This window comes from Grampus griseus (genome assembly GCF_964374135.1).
Source record: "Grampus griseus genome assembly, chromosome: X".
In the NCBI taxonomy this organism is placed as follows: domain Eukaryota; kingdom Metazoa; phylum Chordata; class Mammalia; order Artiodactyla; family Delphinidae; genus Grampus; species Grampus griseus.
Window position 1 is genome coordinate 60,888,768 of NC_138999.1, and position 22,037 is coordinate 60,910,804.

Consider the following 22,037-nt stretch of genomic DNA (forward strand, 5'->3'; position numbering starts at 1 on the left):
TTTTATTGAGGAGAAAGCTTTAGCATACAGAACGATTTCTCATCTTCACAACACAGTAATGCAACAATATACAATAACACATTGGTTTCAAACGATTTCTTCCCGGGTCTCTGGGAATCTGTGGGCAGCCTTCATACCCCTGCATGCATCCCCCCCATCCCCACCCACCCCTCTTTCAACCCAAGAAAGCACCCAAAGCCCATTGTTCCTCTTACAGCCCTTGTGGCTGTTACATCACAATATTGAAGACCTGGGAAAAGGGGGGAAGAGGGTCAAAGGGAGCCCAAGCCCCCTTGCCACCAGAGGGCCAGAAACCAGCTCACTGCTCATCTGCCCTTTCCCCGGCTGAAGCTACACGGGCTCAGGATGAGAAGCACCATGGGAACAGGCAGGGCCTGTGCTGAGGGGTCCCTGGAGATGGGTGTGCAAGGCACCTGTCCTTTGCACTTCTCTGGCAGGCACGTGGGCAGCAGGGCCAGCGTGTCGACCATCAGCAAACAGGGTCCACGGCTTTGAAGAACAGCGGTTCCCCTTCTGGAACTCTCTCCTGAGGAAATAGCTGAAAAACAGACAAACTTTTCTTTACAGGGTTATTTACTCCTGCACTGGTGGGGATGGGGGAAACCAGGCAATTGACATGTCCAACACATTAGGAGAATGCTTAAATAAATGATTCAGTCTGTGTGACTGCATAGGTGGCAGCCATTTTAAATCCTGCTGATCGAGAGCTCGCAGGATGGTCTTGGCTTTGAAAAGACGCAGTGAGGGGGCTTCCCTGGTGGCGCAGTGGTTGAGGGTCCGCCTGCTGATGCGGGGGACGTGGGTTCGTGTCCCGGTCCGCGAGGATCCCACGTGCCGCGGAGCGGCTGGGTCCGTGAGCCATGGCTGCTGAGCCTGCGCGTCCGGAGCCTGTGCTCCGCAGCGGGAGGGGCCACAACAGAGAGAGGCCCGCGTACCGCTAAAAAAAAAAAAAAAAAAAAAAAAAGACGCAGTGAGAACACACTAGAAAGAAAGTGTTAACAGTGCTTGCGTCTGTGTGGTGGGATTCTGAATGTTTGGGGCTTTGGGGTTCTTATCGTATTCTCTATTTGCCAATTTTCCTATAATGATTATGTATTACTTTTCTCTTTGGAGGAGGGGGGTAGTAGCCTTTTTAAAAGATAGCAACAGGTTATAGGAACTTGGCTCCACCGATCCCCAGGCTGAGAAATGTGTGAGCAACAAAAGGGCTTCTTACCTCCCACTGATGAACAGAGACCTCACCAGAAACCAGCCGGAGGACTGGGTTTCTCCATGACTCCTCTTCCTCCAGCTCCTTCCTCTTGCCTCTGGGCTCAAAATCCTAAGGCTGGGCTGAGGTTACCTATCAGACTCCGGTGAGGAACAGAGGCTTAATTTACTATGTTTTCCTCCCTTTGGCCTCAGACACTTCGGCTGCACTTGCCCAGCTGCCAGGCCCTGTGCAGGAAGCCCAGTGTGGAGGGCAGTTCAGGCCAGCAGTGGATCTGACTGGCATTCTGTGGCCAGAGTGACATACTGTGTATTTTTCACTGAAGAAGCAGTGTTTTCTGGACCCAAGGCAAGCAGCAGGTCTCTATGAGGGCCCCTAGGTTAGGACCCAGAAGCCCCAGGAGTTACTAGGAGGCAGTCAACCACTTAGGCCTCACCGCCTACTCGATGCCCAGCGCCAGGCCATGGCTTGCCCCGAATGTGAGAGACACAAGGTCATCCCGACTGCAAGGCTGCAGTGGGTGAAGTCTCTGTAGAGAGGACCTTCCTCTCTACTCTCAGAAATAAGGAGTCCTTTAAGTTGGAGTTGAAGAGCAGGCCTTGGGCCTCTCTCTCTGGCAGTCTGGGAAGGGAAGGCCAATTAGGCCACCTCTGGAACCCCAAGGATGGCAAATCTTCTGCCAAGACCTTTGGCTGGAGACTGCAGTTCAAGGCCTGGCCGGGGGAGGAGACCACCGTCCCTAAGGAAAGAGTCACTCCTTACAAGGTCAAACTGAGTTGTTGCTGCTGCTTTCTCCTCCTCTGGCTCCCCCACCCAACTGCCTACCCTCTAGGCAACATCAAGGAAAAGGGTAGGGCATGGAACATTGGGCTCTGTCCACTGGGGATGCCCAGGAGGGTAATGTAGTAAGAGGAGAGGGTCCCAGATCTGGAGAGCCCTGAGGCCCTGAGCCTGTAGTCTGTGGGAAGGTGGAACCAGCTTGCTCAGTCAGTCAAGGTCAGGTCTCAGCTGGGTGGTCCACTGGACACGTGGTTTTGCATACTCTCACTGGGCTAGAGGGAGGGGGTTCTTCAGGGCCCTCCTGCTGGAGGGGTGACCTGAAGCAAGTGTAGGCTTCCAGGACCGTTTCTTGATAGCATTTGCTCTCCACTGATTATACCTAGTAAGTGGCCTCAGTGGCTTTAAGAGTTCAGTGGAGCCTGTCCTTTCACTCACTGGGGCAGAGCAGTGAGGCACTGGGTGAAGTCCTGGTTAGCTAGTCAGAGGATTAAACCATAGAACACAGCGTGAATAAACGCAGGAGAGGTGAGGGCTGGGAACAACTAGAGGGGAAATACAAGAGGGTGACCAGTTCATTTACAGGAACAGGCCCAGACACCTGCTCTCTAGCTCGCGGCAGGACGGAGCAGAGTGCACACCAAGAGGGCAGCTACTGCTGAGCCCTCCTTTCCCTGGTGTCACTCCCCGGTCACAGTCGCAGGAAGGTCTGGAGTTCTCCAGGTCTTCTTCGGGTTCTGCAGGTTTGGAACTCCCTTAAGTACTGGTCGGTCAATGGGGCAGGTGTGGCAGCGAAAGCAGGGGCAGGGGACGCAGTGGAAGGGTGTGTTCCGGGGTGGGGGCAGCTCGCCCCGGCTCTCACACGCGAATGCGGCCCCGCGCAGCCCGGTGGCCCCCCTGCCTCGGAGTGAGGCGGAATAGCACCGGGGGACGGCGTCGTATTTGGCGTTGCCCCAGGCGACCTGCCCGGCGAATCAGTGGCGGCGAACTGTAGAATGGTGAATTGGTACCTGGAAGGCCCTCCAGAAGTGGGACTCGATTCTGGTTCCTCCGTCTGCTGGGCTGTATGATGGGAGGTGACACATCTAGGAAATTTTCATGATAGTAGCCAGAAGTCTGGGATGAAGCATTGGCATAGGTGGGCTCTATCTCCATCAGCTCATCCAGGTCATCATCTTGGGTCTCATCCTCTGTCTCTTGCTCCTGTTCTGGCTCCTGCTCGAGCTCCTGCTCCGGTTCCTGGCGGCCACCCTCATGCTCATCGTCTTTCTCATCCTTATTCTGATCTTCCTCCTCCTTCTTCCTCTTCTTCCTCATCCCCTCCTCCTCTTCCTCCTCTGCTTCCTCCTCCTCTTCTTCCTCCTCCTCTTCTTCTTCCTCCTCCTTGTCCTCCTCCCCTTTTTGTTCCAGCTCCTTCTTCCTCATCTCTTCCTCCCTCTTCCCCCTCTCCTCCCCCCTGGTCTCTTGCTGAATAGCTCTCACATGCCTCCCCTGGTCCTTGTCCTGGAGCTTGCGCCTGCATGCCTCTTCATCTTCATCCCCACTGTGGCACTCTTCTCCCTCTTCACCTTCAAGATTACGGTCTGCTGCAAAAGGGAAGAAAATATTGCGAACCCCAGGGAGTGGGATTGGCTTGGGGACACGCACTTTTCTTTCTATCTCCACGCACTCGAGAATCAGCTCGTCCAGGTCGGCCATTTCAGTTGACCATAAGAGCTCCTTGCGGAAGAATTCTGACAGGCCTTTGAGGAATTGGTTTTGAAGGCGGCAGTCATCCCAAGACAAGAATTGAGCCAGGAACTGAAAAGCATCTGCATAGCTGCCCAGGGTACAGTCTCCCTGCTTGAGCTTGCGGATGGCTTTTTTTGCCACACTTGGGGGGATGGGGCCACAGAATTCCTTACGAATTTCATCCAGGAAGCGCGGGAAGTTGGCATGCAGGGGGCTTCCTTCCTGGGTGACTGAGACGGCCCAGTCCTTGGCTTCACCAGCGAAAAAGGAGATCAGAAAGGACACCCGCTCAGCGCCCCCGGGGAAATGATCCTCATGGTCGGCTATGAAAGTCTCTAGCTGCATCAGGAATTCAGCCAGGTAGACTGGGTCGCCCGAGAAGGGTTCTATCTCGGGCCGCTCCAGCGGCGGCAGAGGAGGCTGCGGGGGCAGCTCCTTGGCCGAGGGTGGGGGCAGCGCCGGCGGGGGCGGGCTGGGCAGCGGGGGTGGGTCGGCGGGCCCGCCGGAGGTGCCGCAATCCTGGATCACGCTAATCAACAGTTCGTCTGGGGCGTACTCGGGCTCGGCGCGCGGGGGAGGCCAGCACAGGAAGGGCAGTTCTCCCTCAGGAACGGCGTCAATCTCACTGAGCGGGAACTCAAAGTTCTCCTCGGAAAGGACGGGCACCACGGGCACCGGCCAACGCATGTAGCTCGAGACATTGCCCCGCAAGGAATTGACCTCGGCCAGGGCTCTGCCGAGCTGAAGGCCCAGATTGGCATTCTCCCCGCGAAGGGCATTTAATTCTTCTCGCAGGGCCACGTTCGCCATGCGGAGGCTATTGAGATTCCCGGCCGCCTCGGACATCAGGACTAGCCAGGGGGCCTGGGGCTGCGGGCGGGGGTGGGATGGGGAGCCGGGGGCCGCGGCGGGGCGCGCGGGAGGCCGAGCCACACCCACCAGGGCAAGGGCCCGGCGGCTCGGCCCAGGGCGCGTTACCTCGTCCCGGGGAGCGCAAAGGGCGGGCGGCGGCGGGAGCCAGGAGGCGCCGGGCGGAGGAGGCGGGCGGCGAGGCAGCGAGGCGAAGATCGGGCGGGCGGAGGCTGGTGGCGAGGGAGAGAACGGACTGCAGCACGATCTGTCGAGGAAAAATCTTGCGGCTGGCGCGTCCCCGCCTTTTAAGCGTGGCCCGCGCCACCCCCCCCACCCCCGGCCGGGGCGGGTCTTGGGGAACCGCGGGCGCCCACTGGCCGCCGCGCGCCGCCCCCGGCCCCCCCCCTCGCCGGCGGCGCCTCTCACTGCCTCTCTCCTTCCCTAGCTGCAGCTAACTCGGGTCGGGAAAATGCGACAGCGACTGCCCACTCGAGGTCGTCATGGCGACAGCCAGTGAACGTGTTCCTCTCCTCGGGCAGGCCCCCGAGTGTAGAGGAGCTGCTTCGCGAGGCGCAGCTCAATCTCCAGAGCCTGTTGCAAGGTACTGAGAGGGAGGGGGGCTGCGGCCGGAGCCCACGGGACAGATGCATAGCGTCTGGAGGGAGGCGACGAAGAAAGAGGACAGGGACTCGCGAGATAAAGAGAGAGAATAGTAGAAAACCTATTGAGAAACAAAACACACACTTTCCATCTTTCACCTTCCAGACTACTGACTCCAAAAGCCCTAATTCTATGGGCTGTTTACACCCTCTGGTCCCCCTCCCTCATTTTTTTCAGTTCAGTAGTCTCTGGGGGAAAAGGGACAGAGGCCGAGGCAGGGCCATGGGTCAAGTCATTTACAAAGAGCGCTGGATGAGAGACTCCCGCAATATGGGCCCGCATACCCTCAGGCCTTCTCTTGCAACATCACCCAAGTCTTTGGAATCCCGGTGCCCAAAGACAAAAGAGGCATCTGCAGGGTCTCCCACTCTGGGCTTCACTCACTCTGCTCTTGCAATAACCTTGTCCACATATCTCCTGGGTCGCTCCTGCCTCACCAAAGTAAGCCCAACACACAGCACTCAGAGCTCACCTCATCCCCAATTCCCAACCCCATGTCTCTGAAGTATACTGATGAGCACCTTGTACACAAAGCTGGGTCCACACAACCCAGAGAAACAGCCCAGCCATAATGCCTGAGCAGTCAGATTGCCTGCACCAGGCAGAATGAGAAAACCGAGACTTTGAAATCAGACAGTCAGAATCTAATTTGAATCCCACACCTAACTAGCTGTGTGACATTATGCAGATTACCCAACCTCTCTGAGCTTCAGATTAGTCAGTCATCTTTAAAATGGGGATTCCACTTCCCCACATGGCATGATTTTGTGAGAATTAAAAATAGGGTGTCCATAAACTGATTAGCAAGAGTATCTTGCAGCTGGAGAGACCCAGATAAGATGCAACATCTACTCCCAGTCTGTGTCCTTTGGAACATAGGCTGATTTAGACACAATATTAAAATTAATGTAAAAGAAAAAAACAGTTGTCGTCCCCGATAGGACCTTACAATGTGAAGAACGTACACATTGACCAGAGGGATTTATCCAGTGTAAGTGGCAATAGGATTAAAACTCAGTGCTATGAGAGAGACTACTGGGGTGCTACAAATATCTGGATGGCAGTTACAAGGGGCATGAATGTGTCAGAATTCACTGAGCTGCACACTTAAGATCTGTGCACTTTAGGTAAGTTAGATCTCGAGAAAATAATACAAATAAAACCCCAGTGCTAGTCACAAGCTCCTTACACCCTCCAGGCACTCACTCTCCCATTCGGGCATCTTTTCCAAGCCTAAAAGCCCTTACTCCCTCTTCCCCACTCCAATCCTTACACTTTCTTCCAAGTTCTATTCTTGCCGCATCGAAAAAGACCTTTAACACTAGTTCTGCACTTTGCATCATTCCCTCACTAAGCACTCATACGAGGCCCTTTGTACCATCCAGCTCAAGAGGACTTGTATAGTTCCGAACTGATTTTTCTTTCATTTGTTCATTCATTTACTCATTCATCTACTAGTCCTAGGTATATATTTTGTCCACCTAACCAGACTGGGCTTCTGAATGTAAAGGATCACATCTCTTACTACTCTCCGGTTTCCAGAAGCACCGGGCACAGGGCTGGATCCCCAAGAGGATATTTGCTGAGTGAACATTAAAAGTGAAAAGAGGTCTTATTAGCTGTCATTTATCCATACCAACAAAGGGTAACTTTTACGGAGAACAGAAAACTGCCGAGGGGCCACCCAACTGAACAACGGCCATGACCCCACCTCCCTGCCAGGGCAGTGGCAAGCTTAGAGAAGCAAGATTCTAAGGGACACCATGAGCCTTGTGTTCAGATAAGAGAGGAGCTGCTATGCAGAAAGAAAGAGTCAGTGTGCTCTGTGTTGCCACCATGGGCAGAATGAGGACACGTGGGTGGAAACCTAGGGGGAGGCCAATTTACCTCAAGATAAGGAAGAACATTCCTGACACGCCTGAAAGCCCCAACTGTCCTTGGATGGAATGAGCCACCTTGGGAGGAAGGCTTCTCCCCTCCTCTGCAGGCAGGTGTGTGTGGAGGCTGAAGAAACACCTGGAAGGGATGCTGAGGAAGCCGGAGCCCAGAATGGGATGTTGGACCAGAGAACCCTCGAGGCCCCTCCTGACCCCAAGTTTCTATGATTCTTCAAATCTCTGTTCAAATGTGCAGAGTCCTGACTGTTCTTTAGTCTCACTTCCTTCACTCGTTGAATTCATCACTTAAATGAAACCCATTCAAATCTTCTGCATCCTTCTTATTCCGCAACGATGCCCCCGAACTTCTCCTTTCTCCTCCGCCACTACCTCCACCTTCCCTCTCCTTCCTGGACCTGATATGCCCCCCACAGTGGGACTAAGGTGCAGGGAACCGAGCCCTCAGAGGCTCAGGTAAGAGTTCTCAGCATCCAAGGGAGCATTCCATGTTGGACTTCCCAACGCAAATTTCTTTGTGCTTCACACAGGTCATGTCCCTGGTAGGGTTGCAGAAAACCTGAAGAGATGCAGGACTTCAAAGAGAGAATCTTGCAGCAGAGAGTAGCAAAAGGCGTCTGCATCCTGAGCCTCTTTCCTGAGTTGAGCACTTAAGGTGGGGGCCATGGAGACAAAGGCTTGGTCCCCGAACCAGCACAACTCAAATCCATTGACTGTCTTTTCTCCTCATAGGAAGTAGGCATTTTTCCATTCCCAAATGGCTCAGACGCCGGGAACTATCCTAAAGAAACAATGAGAGTCAGACCTGGCAGCTAGAGCAGGAGCCCCAAGCTCATGGTCCTTCCCTGGCCCACCGCTTGGCCGTGGCTCCCTAGAGTGTGTATCCACTGTGCTGTTTTTCAGAAGAATATGAGGAACAGTACTCGGAGGCCAGACTTCTGGGGCAGACCTTCCGCTCTGCTGATGAGGCCCCTGAGCCCACTCCCAGCCCAAGGCCCCAGTCTGCCAGGCGTCTGGAGTTTGTACTGATGGTGAGTTGCCTCCTCCCCCACCTGGGAGAGCCAGCATGCAGAGCTCGCCCCGCACCCATTGACGGGGAACCTGGAACTGCTTACATTACCCACTGGAAGCTGCTGCTCATCTCTGCTCACCAGCAGAGCCATCCTGAGGCCCTGCCGAGATGGGACCTGCACGGCAGGCGTCCGGCCTGGCAGCCTGTCCACACTTTCCTGCCTCCCAGATGAAGCCTCCAACCACCCTGCCTAGACAGCCATTCTGTGGGCACGGCTCGTCTCCAGTCGGGAGCACACCCTTCCCATCACCTTCTTTCCCAACAGCCCACAAAATGGCAGCTGAGCGAGGATGAGACTACCATGCAGGGTGTGAGGGCCCCTGAGGCCTCCCTGAGCCTGCCTACCACAGCCGACAAGCAAGCTGCCTGGAATAGTCCCTTCCCTCTGCCTGTCCTAGAGGAGAAGCGATGGCTTCAGCCTTGTCCCACGCACTCTGACATCGTGCCCATCAATGTCTCCGGTAGAGTTGTTTAGCATCGCCTCTGTTCGCTTCCCTCCATGCCAACTACAGATCATCCTCTCCAAATGCACTGGGTGCTGGGGGAGGGAGCGAGACTTTCTTTGCTACTGGCTCACCCTGCACTGTCAAGGTCATGGCTCTCGCCCGGGAACGGAGGCATGCTCTTTCTTCACTCTCTACTGGCCCTGCCACACTAACTGAGACCATTTGATGGCAAAGGAAACTCTCTTAACAGAAAACTCTAAAACCTTATGTGCTCTTTGGAGCATCTGTGGAAACTTAGAGTGTATGAGTTATGTTTGGTTTGGGGAAAGAAGACTTCTTGTGCCAGAAGCCGGGTTTGGAGCACACAGATAGGAGTTGCAGGGGAAGTGTGGGGTTCAGAGTGCTGGTGGTAAACGGGAGGATCAGTATATGTGCTGCCGAAGCGAGCACTAAACGGGAGGATCAGACCCAGAGTACAGACCAAGGGCCTTGTGGCACTTTGAGTCATCACTCAGTCTCCTAGTGAGGTGGGCCTCTTGCACTTGTGTGAGACCAAAGAGGGATGCAGTACTACCTTGAGATGGGGAAAATAATGTACGCAGCTCAGCTGGTTGTGTCTCTGGGGACATGTGGCACCCTGTACCATGCCCATTATTAATTCATTCTCCACACTTCACCGGCTGTAAGTGGAAGAGGAAGAGGGTCAGTCATTTCAGAAGGAGATAGGGCCAATGGCCTGATGAAATCAAGACCTCCTAACCCAAGGGGACCAGAGGCACCCTGTGAGCCAGTGCCAGCCCATGGTGTGCTGGAAAAAGTTGATGAAGATGTTGAGGACAGCTCTGGCCACAGGCGGTGACGCTCCCTGGATATGGGGTAATCCAGCACCACTGGTGTCATCTCAGGAAATTAGAGACAGGAAATAGAGCCCAGAGCCTAGGGAGATGTACTATGAGGTGTGAGGGCTGAGAGGAGAAACTCACAAAGTGATGGTGGGTGCTTTGTTTTTGAACTTCTACCTTGCTGTCAACGAGGTTGGCCCTGTGTTTTGCCCACAGAGCCACTTTCTGTGGAGGGGGGTACCTATGTGGCCATGGGGTTGAGAGGGGAGGGTTTGGTTAGGCAGCCGCTGAATGAGAGACAGTGCAGGGGAGCAGCAAACCTCACCCCACTGCCCCCGTCCTGCCCCTGCCCTAGCAATTCCATAGGAGCAAAGACTGAGCGGGTGCTTTGAGAAAAACAGATCTCAATCACCACGCAGGGGCGAACTTTGATCAAATGTGATCAGGTGCCTGGAGGGCAGACTATCAGACTGCTTCCTGGATAGTGGGGAGGGATGGCGCAGCTTCTTGGAGACACTGTCTTCATCGGCCTGAATAAAGGCTTTGATCTGAGAAGAGATTGCAATCAAGCAATATCTAGTCTCAACATGTCTCTCCACTCCAGTGGTTCTCACCCCGGGCTGTACATCTGAACAATCAATCACCTGGGGAGTTTGAGAAAATGCTTCTATTTGGGCCCTATTCCCAGAGTATTAAGTGTTCTGAGGTGGGGTCTAGTTATTAGAGTTTGAAAAGCTGCCCAGTTTATTTCGATATGTAGCCAGGGTTGAAAACCATGGCTCTCGGCCACCTAAGACTCACAGGTGACCTCGGGTGGACCTCTGAAAGCTAGCATGCGTGCTTTGGAGCTGCGGGTGCCCGGGGCCAAGTTGGGAGGGATGGGGAAGAAGGGTCGCCTGCCTGGATGCTATTCATGCTCATCGCTACTGCCATCATCCCTTCTCTCAACCTCAGGCCAGTTTCTGCCATACTGTAAACAGAAACCAGGATGCACCCAAGTGTCTTTATTTTGGCTACAGGGCAGCAGTTTGATAAACATGCAAGTTTGCGACACTCGTTGTTTAACACAGAGACAGCCGTGAACCCCAAGTCCACCCTGAGGCGGAGGCGGACCATTATTGGATTCTCTAACTATTCCCAGCGAGACCAAGGTGACCCCACCATAGCTGATCCCCCAAACCCTTCCCCTTGCTCACTCTCACCATTTCTGCAACCCAAGTGGTATTGCTGTGACAGGGAACAGGAATGATTGGGGGGGAGGGACTTTGGATGTCCTGAAAAAGCCAATATAGTAATTAAGGATAACCAAGGACCTTTTGTCAAGGGCAGCAACCAAATATGGAGAGCAGGTCTCCCAGGCTAATAAATTCGTTATGTATATATTTCCCATTATAAGTGGAATATAACTATGTATCTCGAATTTAGGCAGATAGATGCCTAAGAGGGGAAATCATCGCTAAAAGTGCCATCTTCACAAAACCATCACTGCCATTAAATGAAGGCCATCCAAAGAGCACAGACCAGAGAGATATGGATACAAATTCTGGCCTCTCCACTTACTAACTGTGAGGCCTTAGCCAAGTTCCCTAACCTCTCTGAGCCTCAGCTTCTTCATCTGTAAATTGGGGATGATGATTCCAACCCGGTGGAATGTTCCTGAGGATCAGAGTTATTGTATGTAATTTTCCTACCATGTGCCTGGTACATAGTATGTGTTCAGCAAATGGTGGCTGTTATTCTAAATTATCATAAGAGTAGTCGTCATCGTTGTCATCATCATCATATAACATCATCATGATATAATAATTGTTGTGTATATGAGAAAATCTTTGGGGATTTTCAACATCTGAATCGTTTCCTCACATCTGTAGGTTATTCTCACTTTTTCCTATTGCCAAGTTAAAAAGTGACAGGTGTCAAAAATGCAACCAGACTCTGAACTTTCCAGCTGTGGCATACTCCCAATGCACTGCTGGAGCTGAAGTTCACACTGCTGTCCTTTATCAGTTCGAAAGCCTCTGCTCTCATCTCAGAGGAGGTGAACGCTGAGGTCTGTGGTCGTTTCATGAGCCTGGGGTGAAAGCCTGAAAAAAACCCATGGTAGTCCCACGTGCCACTTCAGCTCTGAAAGGCATATTCAAAGCTGGAAAGTCTTTGGAAGCCATCTGGACAATTCAAGGGCACCCTGTGACTCACCGTGTGGTGATGGGCAAGGACCCAATGTCCCCAGTATCCTCATCTATGGAAAGGAAGAACCAAGAAATTCTGACCAAGCTGTTGGCAAATGCTTCTTGGCAAAACTTTGGTGCTCCCGTCTCTTTAGTGACAGCTGCTGCTGGGGGATCCCTGGCTGCACCACTAACATTCTGTGTTTACCTCCCCCAGGTCACAGCAACAGCCCCACAGGCAGTGTGGCCTGCTCTACCACCTCAGACATCAAGCCCAGCCATTCAGTTCCGGGAGGTGTTCACGGAAGAGTTGCCATCAGTCAGGAAGCTCAGTTACCAAATCTCACCTCGCCAGTATTGAGAAATCCTTCTAGTGATCCGGAAGAACCTCTCCAGGCACGTGGTGGCACAAAAGTCCCTGGCATGGAGAGCATGGGGATGGTGTACAGCGTCCCCAGTTCTTGCAATGGACCAACAGAATCAACATTCTCCCCTTCCTGGAAGGGAGATGCTTTTACCTACGTGACTCCAAGTGCCACTGCTCAGAGCAGTCAAGACAATGAAAATGGAAAAAGTCCTTCCTCTGGGAATTCTTGGATCTCTCTGCACACATTGCCACCTCTGGTTCCTAAGGAGGCTGCTACCTTCTTTGTCACTCGTGATACCCCAGCAGGATGCAGTGGGTCTGCTGGCTACTCTGAGCATTCTACTCAACGAAGGCACGTATCAGAACGACCCTCCAAGACTGGCCTCCTGACTGGTGATACCTCAAGGCTGGAGACAGGCCCAGGTGGGGCCAGCAGGTTCCGGGAGCGGTCACTGTCTGTACCCACAGACACAGGCACCACGGATGTGGACTATGACGAGGAGCAGAAGGCCAGTGAAGCCTGTGCCCTGCCTTATGCCAGTACAAGTTCTGAGGGCAGTAACAGTGCCGACAACATTGCCTCCCTTAGCGCCCAACAGGAGGCCCAGCAAAGAAGGCAGAGGTCCAAGAGCATCTCACTCAAGAAGGCCAAGAAGAAGCCTTCCCCACCGACTCGCAGTGTCTCACTGGTCAAAGATGAACCAGTCCTCTTGCCAGACGGTGGGTCAGCGCTACCCAAGGACCAGAGGCCCAGGAGCCTTTGCCTCTCCTTGGAACACCAAGGACATCACTCATCCCACCCAGATACTCAGGGTCACCCAGCTGTGCCAACATTCAAAGACCCAGAAGGTACACAATTCGCCCACCACTGGTATCTTACTGACTGGAAGTCTGGTGACACCTACCAATCCTTGTCCAGCTCCAGCACTGCCACTGGCACCACAGTCATTGAGTGCACCCAAGTTCAGGGCAGCTCAGAGTCTCTTGCCTCCCCTTCCACCTCCAGAGCCACAACGCCTTCCCAGCTTTCCATCGAGGTGGAGGCCAGGGAGGTATCCTCCCCAGGAAGGCCCACTGGGCTGATGTCACCCTCCAGTGGATACTCCAGCCAGTCAGAGACACCAACACCCACTGTCTCCATGTCCTTGACCCTAGGCCACTTGCCCCCTCCAAGTGGCAGTGTCCGGGTGCGTCCAGTGGTACCTGAGAGGAAGTCATCACTACCCCCAACATCACCAGTGGAGAAAATGTCCAAGTCACGGCTATCGTTTGACCTACCGTTGACCTCTTCAACCAACCTGGACCTGTCTGGGATGAGTATCTCCATCCGAAGCAAAACCAAGGTGAGCCGGCATCACTCGGATACAAATTTTGGGGCCAAGCTGGCCCAGAAAACTAGCCCCAACCAGCCAATCATGCCCATGGTTACTCAGTCTGACTTACGTTCTGTTCGCCTGAGGTCAGTCAGCAAGTCTGAACCGGAAGATGATATTGAGAGCCCTGACTATGCTGAGGAGTCAGGAGCTGAAGTCTTCACCTTGCCAGAGAGAAAGGCAAAACCTCCCATAGCCGAGAAGCCCCCACTGGCCCGAAGGCCTCCAAGCTTGGTCCACAAGCCACCATCTGTCCCCGAAGAGTACCCACTAACTTCGCCTACCTTGGCTATGACCCCCAAGACCTCAATTCAACATATGAGGCCACTCCCTCAAGATATATACACGGTGGTGCGGAAACCAAAGTCCTCCAGCTTCCCTGAGGGCAGAACCCTGGGGGAGTCAACAGCACCCTCATCTCTTGTTTTCACGCCTTTTTCCAGTTCCTCTGGTGCTTTCTTCTCAGGAACACAGCAACCTCCCCAGGGAAGTACGGAGTATGAGGGCCCCAAGGGGAGAGCCCTACCTGAAAGAATTAGCCTCCAGAGCCAAGAAGAAGCTGAGAAAAAGAAAGGCAAGATTCCACCTCCTGTACCAAAAAAGCCCAGCGTGCTGTACCTGCCTCTCACCTCACCTGCAACTCAAATGGAGGCCTACACGGCTGAACCAAGGCTGCCTCTCAGCCCCATCATCACCCTGGAGGAAGATGCCAAGTGTCTACCAACTAGCGACCACCTGCCATCGGCGGGTACAAGGACAACCTCCACGCCACAGGCTGACAGTGAAAGGGAGGCAAGCCCTCTGGGTTAGTAAAGTGTCTGCTGGCTTTTCCTTTCAATCCCAGGAGAGATGAGGGTGAGGACAGAGTGCCAGGGGCAGAAGCAAATGCCCCCAGATAATGATCCTGATCCCAGGGTGACCAAATCAGTAGGGTACACCTCTTGAGGGTTTGAGTTACTCTAAATCCGTCTCACTGCCCTTGGGATCGGGACCAACCCAGGGGTGGATCTCCAAGGCCCAGCCTGGGCCAGACTACTCTGAAACCGCCAGTGCTGAGCGAATGAAATCAAACTAGGTCTTAGCACCCTAGGACCTTAGGAGCTTATCTTCCTCCTCAGGCAGGCATCTCCTGCCCTAGGCACTGTCTCTCCACGTCACCGTATGGCACTTTTCACCAGCCACAATGAATTTAGCTTCATGCGCGGGACTCAGTACCCTCCCATCCTGAGTTTCAAGCGCTATGGCAGGCTGGAAGGCTTCAAGCAGTGGAATATGTTACCAGCAGCAGCTTCTCTTAGTGTTTTCTAGAGGAAAGGGGGCTCATTTTCTTGGATGGTTTGAGCCTTGCTCTTCCTGGAACCTTAAGACCAGGCTAGAAAATGTTTCTCATCCTTTTGGGGGGTTTTCTTGTCTCTCTTTGTTTTAATTGTGGTAAAATACATATAACGTAAAATTTACCATCTTAACCATTTTTAAGTGTACAGTTCAGTAGGTGTTAAGCACATTCACAATGTTGTGCAACTATCACTACCATCCATCTCTAGAACTCTCTTCATCTTGCAAAACTGAAGTCTGTACCCAGTCAACGATAACTCCCCATCACCCTCTCCCCCCAGCCCCTGGCAACCACTCTTCTACTTTCTGTCTCTATGAATTTGACTCCTCTAGGGACCTCATATAAGTGGAATCATACAGTATTTGTCTTTTGGTGACTGGCTTATTTCACTTAGCATAATGTCCTCTAGGTTCATCCATGTTTCTCATCCTTTTTGAAAACCTTAACACCAAACATCAAAATCTTATGGCCTTCCTTAAGCTGATTTGGACTTTCAACGTAAGTTAAATCATTGCAACTAAAACAAGCAAACAAATCAAAGCCACAGGTAATTTTAGAATCTGCTTCCTCAAACTCCACAGGCTCCCTCTGAGATTCAGATAGGTCCTACTCCCACCCACTGGTTGAGTCATTGCTTTAGATTGCTCTCAGCTCCTTGAGTTTTAAAAATGATGCATTTAAAACGAGAGAATGCTCAGGCAACCTGTTGTAATGGAAAAGGCACGAGAGAACAGGGACCCAGGCTGATCTTCATCACTCCCCTCCATGTTTTGTTGGCCAAATCACTAACCTTAGGAACATTTTGTTCCCCTGCAAAATGGAGACAGCAAGTCTCTGCCCTGCTGCCCTCCTGGAGCTGCTTTGAACATCACATGAAATACATATGAGAATGTGCTTTGTCCTAACAATTGTGGTCAAAGTCATTCCTTCTGGTTCTTATGCCTAGGGAGCTCGATGGAACCAAGAACCGAAGAAAAAAGTGTAATCAGTGATAAAACAGCCGAATGGATTGCGGAAGATGATGATGATGTGTTTGTGGCTTCACGAACAACTGAAGATTTATTTACTGTGATCCACAGGTCTGGACAAATTTCCTAAATTCCTATTATAATTGCCTTTCCTTCTTATACCAGAAGAAAAACTGCTACCTCTAAGCAGAATGCTTAGAATGGAACTGGAGACTAAGTTCAGATACCCACGTAGTGAACCCAGTCCAGGGCCTCACCACCTCCAATTCATTGACATCTTTGGGTGAAATGGAAGAGAGGCAGGCGGGGAAGGGAGGACCAGGTGCAGAGTGAGAGGCCCCTCGTCTCCTAGCAACCCCAGGGCCTATTGTGGCTCCATCTGCTTTCTCACAGCTCTGCCTAGAGTCAGAGACATTTAACCCTTCACAGAATTCCTTGTACCAAAAAATCTCATCAAGAAGTGAAGTGGGGCACCAGGCCGAGCATCAAAGCAGGAGCTTAGGCAAAGGGGGACCAGACAGGGACCCAGTTATTGGACAGAAGCACAAAGCATGGGCTCCGTGATGAGGAAACAGGAAAGAGCCCAGTTATTGGAGTTGGAGCACCAGTTCAGAACAGGATCAGCTCATGGGCTGTCTTGATTCAGAGTCATTGAGCTACTAGCTTTGACTCCTTAAATTCTTCCTTGGTACCAGAACCTGGGCAGGACTGAGTCTGCAGGCATAGGCCAAGTGACTCTAGCTGTGGGCATTGAAAGGAATGTAGGGACAGGGGGCCAGACAAGGGACTCTGAGGACTTAGTGGAGAGAAAGAAAGCTGGTAAGTACGACTGCTCACAAGGCTGTTGCATAGAAGTTCCCAGATTGTGTCACTGGCATTCGTGAAGTTATATGAAGCATTAGGAAATGTCTGCCGCACAAATTCACTCAAAGTAAACTTTCTCTCATTTAGGTCCAAAAGAAAGCTGCTTGGCTGGAAGGAGCCTGGTGAGGCCTTTGCTGGTGGCAGCAGACCAACCTCCCACTCACCAATAAGGAACACGGCTGAGTCTCCTATCAGTGAGTTGGCTGCCTCTGCAGGGTCAAGCGGCAGTGCCAGCCTAGATGCTGGCAGAAATGATGATTTCAAGGCCTTGCTACAGAAGAAGGGAAGCAAGGCAACTCCAAGGTCCCGCCCCTCAGCAGCAGAACTGCTGAAGACCACTAACCCACTGGCTCGGCGAATTATTGCACAATTTTCAAAAGACTACGAAACCCCTGATAACCCCAGTACCTAAGCCCTGGGTTCAGCAAGCAAGGTTGAGTTACTAAGCTTGAGTAGAAAAGGGGGAAGAGAAAAAGGGTTTTAAAAAGGAACCATGGAAATAACAAAAGAGCCTGCATTTCTTTTACATTAACTCACACTCTGGACAACAGGAGAGAGGCCACATCCAGAACTAAAATCATCAGGCACTTTAATCATCTTCAGACATTTTATGTTCTCATACTTACAATCTTGCCATTACTAACTACCGATTTTCTCCTTATTTCCCCCAAGTGGTATGCACTCAGAAGAAATTCTCAGATGCAAGGGCACATATGCCATCTTTTAAATCAATGACCAGGCTGCTCCATCCCTGGCTCCTATCACTGAGGGGCACAGTGAGAGAGCAGATTGGGGGCTGCCAAACCCAGGGGACACAGGGTGCCATTGCTGATTATTCACTTTCCCAGCAAGGCCCTGATGGCCCTGCATGGAGAAACAGAAGGACCCTGATGCCTCTTCAGCCACAGTATAATTCTCCGCCACAAGAGGTTTGCAGGTGTGCACTTGTTTCGGCATGAGGTTGATTGGATGGCTTTTGTCGTGCAAAATATGAATGTGACTCTGTCCTGAACTTCACACCTTTTTCAGTTTGATTGTCTACACGGAGATCAGGGTGATGAGTTTTAGTAAACATATAGACCCCCCCTCCCCACCCCCCTTTGCTAGAAAAGGTCAGGACTGGGTTGCTTTGGATGAACCAAGCTTGGCCAACAAACAAGGCAGCCGTTTGTTCACTCAGATCTATCCAAGGTAACTCACACATGCGCCTTGAGATCCTTCAAATGTCTGCCAACAACGGTAGCTAGTGTCTGTGCCCAGCTCATGCTGCATTCGAAGAACTCTCGCTTCATTTGCTTATAGTATTCATTACAGGAAGTCTTTAGCTGAAGGAACAGCATCCTCAAAGTCCCAAGGAGGAGAGAAAGTAAGTGTAACTTGCCCACCACCATTCACTTCAGATTGTGGTTTGTGGTTGGTTTGGTCTTGTTTAAAGGAAATCTTCCTCTGTTTCCAAACCGAGAACGTATAGACTAAAAGGATAGATCCAAAATCTGAAAGGCAGCCTTGCAAGTTGCTATGGCCCATAACCCAAAAAAAGGGCTACTTTTTGCCATTTACTTTCTGCTGTTTGACCAATTTTCAATTAACCTTCTGGGGGAGAATGTAAGGACTGGGGTAAATGGGATACTGGATGCTGACAGAGTCCCAGGACAGTCATTGTGACCCCTTCTCCCCACCCCCTGCCAAAGCTTATAGACACTAACTTTCCTTGTCAGTTCAATTTTCTAAGCAAAGCAAGAGCTGTGATTCATTTGATTTTCATATGTCTGGTTTCTGGGAGGTTGGGGGGGAAAAATAGCACTGAACAAAGAAAACTGGCTGACTAATAATGGAGGATTAATTGTCCACCATTCCCAAGAGGGAAAAAGGAAAGTCAAATGAAATTGTAGCCTGCTTCACAAAGAGAGTCCCCTGACCTCTTCCTCCTTCACCCCCCACCCAACAGATTCATTGGTCAACCTCTTGGAGGATGTGGAAACTGCTCCCAGAGACAAGCAGATCTTGATTTTGGCAGCTCTCAGTAAGAAGCAAGCTCTTTAGCCCAACTGCCCACACAGCGGAAGAGCAGCTGGAAAACCACACTGAGTGAGGGGACTTGGGCCTCTCACATAGAACCCCTAGGCCTGGGCCCTTGGTCGCTACAGTTCTGAATTCTAGACTTCTGAGTACAGGTCGGGCCCAGCGCCTCCCCCTGATTTAGACAGAAGCCACCTCAAATAATAGACAGTTCTTGAAAGCCCAGTTGCTTTTGAAAGTGAACCAACTATTTAGTTCAAGGGTCCTGACCAAATTTCAGAGGTTTTGCCTGAAATAAAATAAGATTCATTCCTGGCCTTAATTTATATATGAATGCCACACACTTGTCTGCCCTGGACTCAGAATCCCAAAGGATGGAAACATTTTCCTCTGGGGGGAAATGAAGGAGTGTTTGTGCTTTGGCCTAACAAAAGTGAAAGGCTGCCGGGGCCCTCTACTCCAGAACCATTATGAGCTCTAAAGCGGAGTATGAGACTCACACAGTATAGGACTTGTTACTTCCGCTAACTTTTCTGGAAGCTTCTTGTTTGGTACTTCTAGTGGGTTTTGCCTCTCCCCTCACCTTGCCACCTCTGGTGGTTTTCCAGAAAGATTCTAAAGCTTAATATCCAGACACCTTGACGTCTTTCAATTACCTTGAGTCTTGCTTTCCCCTGCAATACTCCATATGCCTGGAATTTTTTAGAAGGTCTTCTACATCTTCACTATGGCCCTCCAATGCCCAGTGGTGTTGCCATTAGCATAAGAGGCTTCGGGGCAGAGATGATGTGGTCAGAGGTAACACTGAGGACCGGTAATATTCATTTAATATTTTGCAACAGGTGGACCTAGTCCCAAACAAACAACCAAATTGTAGAATTTCTACCAATCTCTGATTAACATAATACCAGACAACTCTCCTAGTCCTCACACTCAACATCTCGCCTCCCCTTAGGTATCATAGCACCAACTCTGTCTTCCACCCAGGCACAAGCCACAGTGTCTGCTGCCTCGTGCACCTACTCTGCCAAGGCTGGAGAAGAGAGGCTGAAAGCCCCTTCCAGGAGGCCTTTCAGAGAAGTGACTGTTGCCGCTATTACTAGTGTGAAGAGTGATAACAATTTTTGAAGGTGGAATACAGAAGGGATACAGGTGAAATGAAGTTGGCCCCAGGAAGTCAGGTTCCAATTCAAGTTGTTTCTGTCCCTTTGTTTCCTCTGATTCTAACCAATAGCAGCAGGTGGCTCTACTGGACTGACTTCTGCCTAGGCAGGAGTAGATGCAGTCGTCCCCAGGGGAGGAGGTTAATCGGTAGCTAAGAGCACTTTGCCCTTGGTGGGTGTTCATTATGTATTTGTGGTTCAAACATTGAAGGTAGGGAGCAAGTCGTTCTCAGCACAACAGGAAGCTTCGCTGCTGTCTCCTGTCCTTTGCCTGTCTCAGTCTCTCACCTGGGCCTCCCACATGGCCCCAACTTGCCCCTCAGTCCCTATTTCTTTGAACTGCATCCTTAGCCGACAGCTCACCCTTTAAGGACGCAAGACCGCAGGCAGCAAAATAGCTTGCATTAGCTTACTGACCACAGATCGACCAGTTGATCTGGAATCATTACTTTGAATGTTCAGAGACAGAGGAGAATCTGCAAGGCTCTCACAACAAGCACGTCACCGGACACCCATTTTAACTCTCCGACAGCGTGGGTCAGATTGTGATCCCGCTGGACCCATCAGTCTGAGCAGATATGTCCACGCCACCTGCCCTCTTCCTCATCAACAAACTACTTATTAAAAAAACAAGTTCACAGTCAGTGCTCTGTTCCTCCAGAGAACCTTCCATTATCATCAAGTCTGTAACACAATGGCCAGGCTTCACTTTAATATGATTTGCCAGGGCCAGGACTAGAGTGGGGTGAGTGAGGTGCCTGGGGTGCAAAATTTAAGGACGCACCCACTCTCAGGGCCATGTTAGTGCCTTACCCTCGTCCCGGCCTTGCGATTTGCACTCTATAAAGTAATATTGGTTTATCTTCTTTCTATGGACATGTATGGTTCTTCCGATTTCGGGGGGTAACTCCCCATTTGTTGCACCAAATGTTTTATTGCCATCTATTTTTCCATTGCTCTAAACCTTTGTATGCCTACACATCAAAGACTCTTCAATATTATCAGAAAACATGGCCGATTTCTAAGTAACCTACTCCAAGTGGCAAGTTAGCACCCATTTCAATAGGGATGCTGACAGGGACAGCCCTTCAGCAAAATAGTGAATGAGTTGGAGGTCTGTCATTGGAATCCTCCGTCTCCTCTGTCTACTCCATTCCCCCCGACCTTGCTTCTTAGCACCAACTCTGAGTGCGTCCTCGTTTGTCCTCCTCCTTGCTAAGGAAAGCATGCTCTCAGGAAAGGGATAAATTCCTTTACTTTGAGATTATAAGGCTTAATAATACCTCTTTGGAGGGTCACTTGCATTTTAACAGGGAAAAAGCCTTAAGCCAAAGGAATGACGTTCTACTTGTAGAATTTTAGGCATCAATCAGTTGCAGACGTGTATTTTTCACCATGGAAAGGCCAAATTCCCTGATGACTAACTCCTGAATATAGAAAAAACCTTAATCTCCTGGAACTAAGTAAATTGCTGATGGTCGATTAAATTCTCCTGATTCTCAGTGCTGTTCAGTATGGTTACTACCAAGGGACTCTCAGAAATGGCTACTAAAGCCACTGAGAAGGCCCAGATAATTATTATACCTTAACATTTTTACACAAATGGAATTAGTACTACTTATTATTTGAGTAAAGAACACAAGGATTTAAAGAGTTTGTGAAAATGTGTCCTGTCTATGAAAGGTGAAACTGTCCAATCAGTGTCAGATCAATGTCAGCTGTCTGGTATCTCTGGTACCAGATTATTAAACTTCCTCGAGGCGCAAATTTACTGCATGCAGCCTCGGCTGCCCCCCAACGCTTATCTGTGTTTCGTGCTACTACTTCCCCTTGGTGTGAGAATGAGACCAGATCTATTCCAGAGCACCCAGTCCCTCCAAAGCCTTTGCGTGTATTTCAGCTGTACTTGACTAAACTATTTGGGATTTAAACGGATGACTAGGAAAGAGGTACAAAAGAGCTACATTTGTCAAAGGGCAGCAAAAATGATGAGGATTTTAACAAGGATATGAAATAAACAAATTTTTGAATACTCTGAAATATTTGTAGAGGAATACAGTAGGAAATGGTTATAGGCACACATTTAAGGCACTTTTAGTAAGTTTAACAAAACAAGAAATTTGCATAAGTAATGGGTTATGTGAAATAGGTATCTACTTTTGCTCAGTAAAGCCCAAAACCTAGGCCAGTGGTTCTCAAAGCGTGGTCCCAGGACCAGCAGCAGCATCCCTATAGTGTGTGTGTGTGTGTGTGTGTGTGTGTGTGTGTGTGTG

At 50.9% G+C, this 22,037-nt stretch overlaps 2 protein-coding genes across 8 annotated transcripts in view; one reads left to right on the forward strand and one right to left on the reverse strand.

The window, feature by feature from the left end:
• The window catches only part of NHSL2 (NHS like 2), a gene marked incomplete at both ends in the record, with an annotated part of 266,635 nt that extends 249,641 nt beyond the window's left edge, over nt 1-16,994 (forward strand). For 4 of the 7 annotated variants that reach the window (XM_082681765.1, XM_082681766.1, XM_082681767.1 and 1 more), the window contains 7 exons: nt 5,037-5,192; nt 8,050-8,177; nt 8,484-8,679; nt 10,526-10,657; nt 11,892-14,223; nt 15,701-15,829; nt 16,670-16,994. In XM_082681765.1, coding sequence (XP_082537891.1) covers nt 5,037-5,192; nt 8,050-8,177; nt 8,484-8,679; nt 10,526-10,657; nt 11,892-14,223; nt 15,701-15,829; nt 16,670-16,994 — 3,398 coding nt within the window. Of the gene's footprint in view, nt 1-5,036; nt 5,193-8,049; nt 8,178-8,483; nt 8,680-10,525; nt 10,736-11,891; nt 14,224-15,700; nt 15,830-16,669 lie in introns of all 7 variants that reach the window. The other 3 variants (XM_082681769.1, XM_082681770.1, XM_082681764.1) reach the window with 2 other exon arrangements.
• RTL5 (retrotransposon Gag like 5) lies at nt 2,539-4,585 on the reverse strand (the record flags this gene model as incomplete). Its single annotated transcript, XM_082681771.1, has 1 exon — nt 2,539-4,585. The coding sequence occupies one exon, from the start codon at nt 4,583-4,585 to the stop codon at nt 2,867-2,869; it is 1,719 nt and encodes a 572-aa protein (XP_082537897.1). The 3' UTR covers nt 2,539-2,866.
• Nucleotides 16,995-22,037: the final 5,043 nt, after the last annotated feature.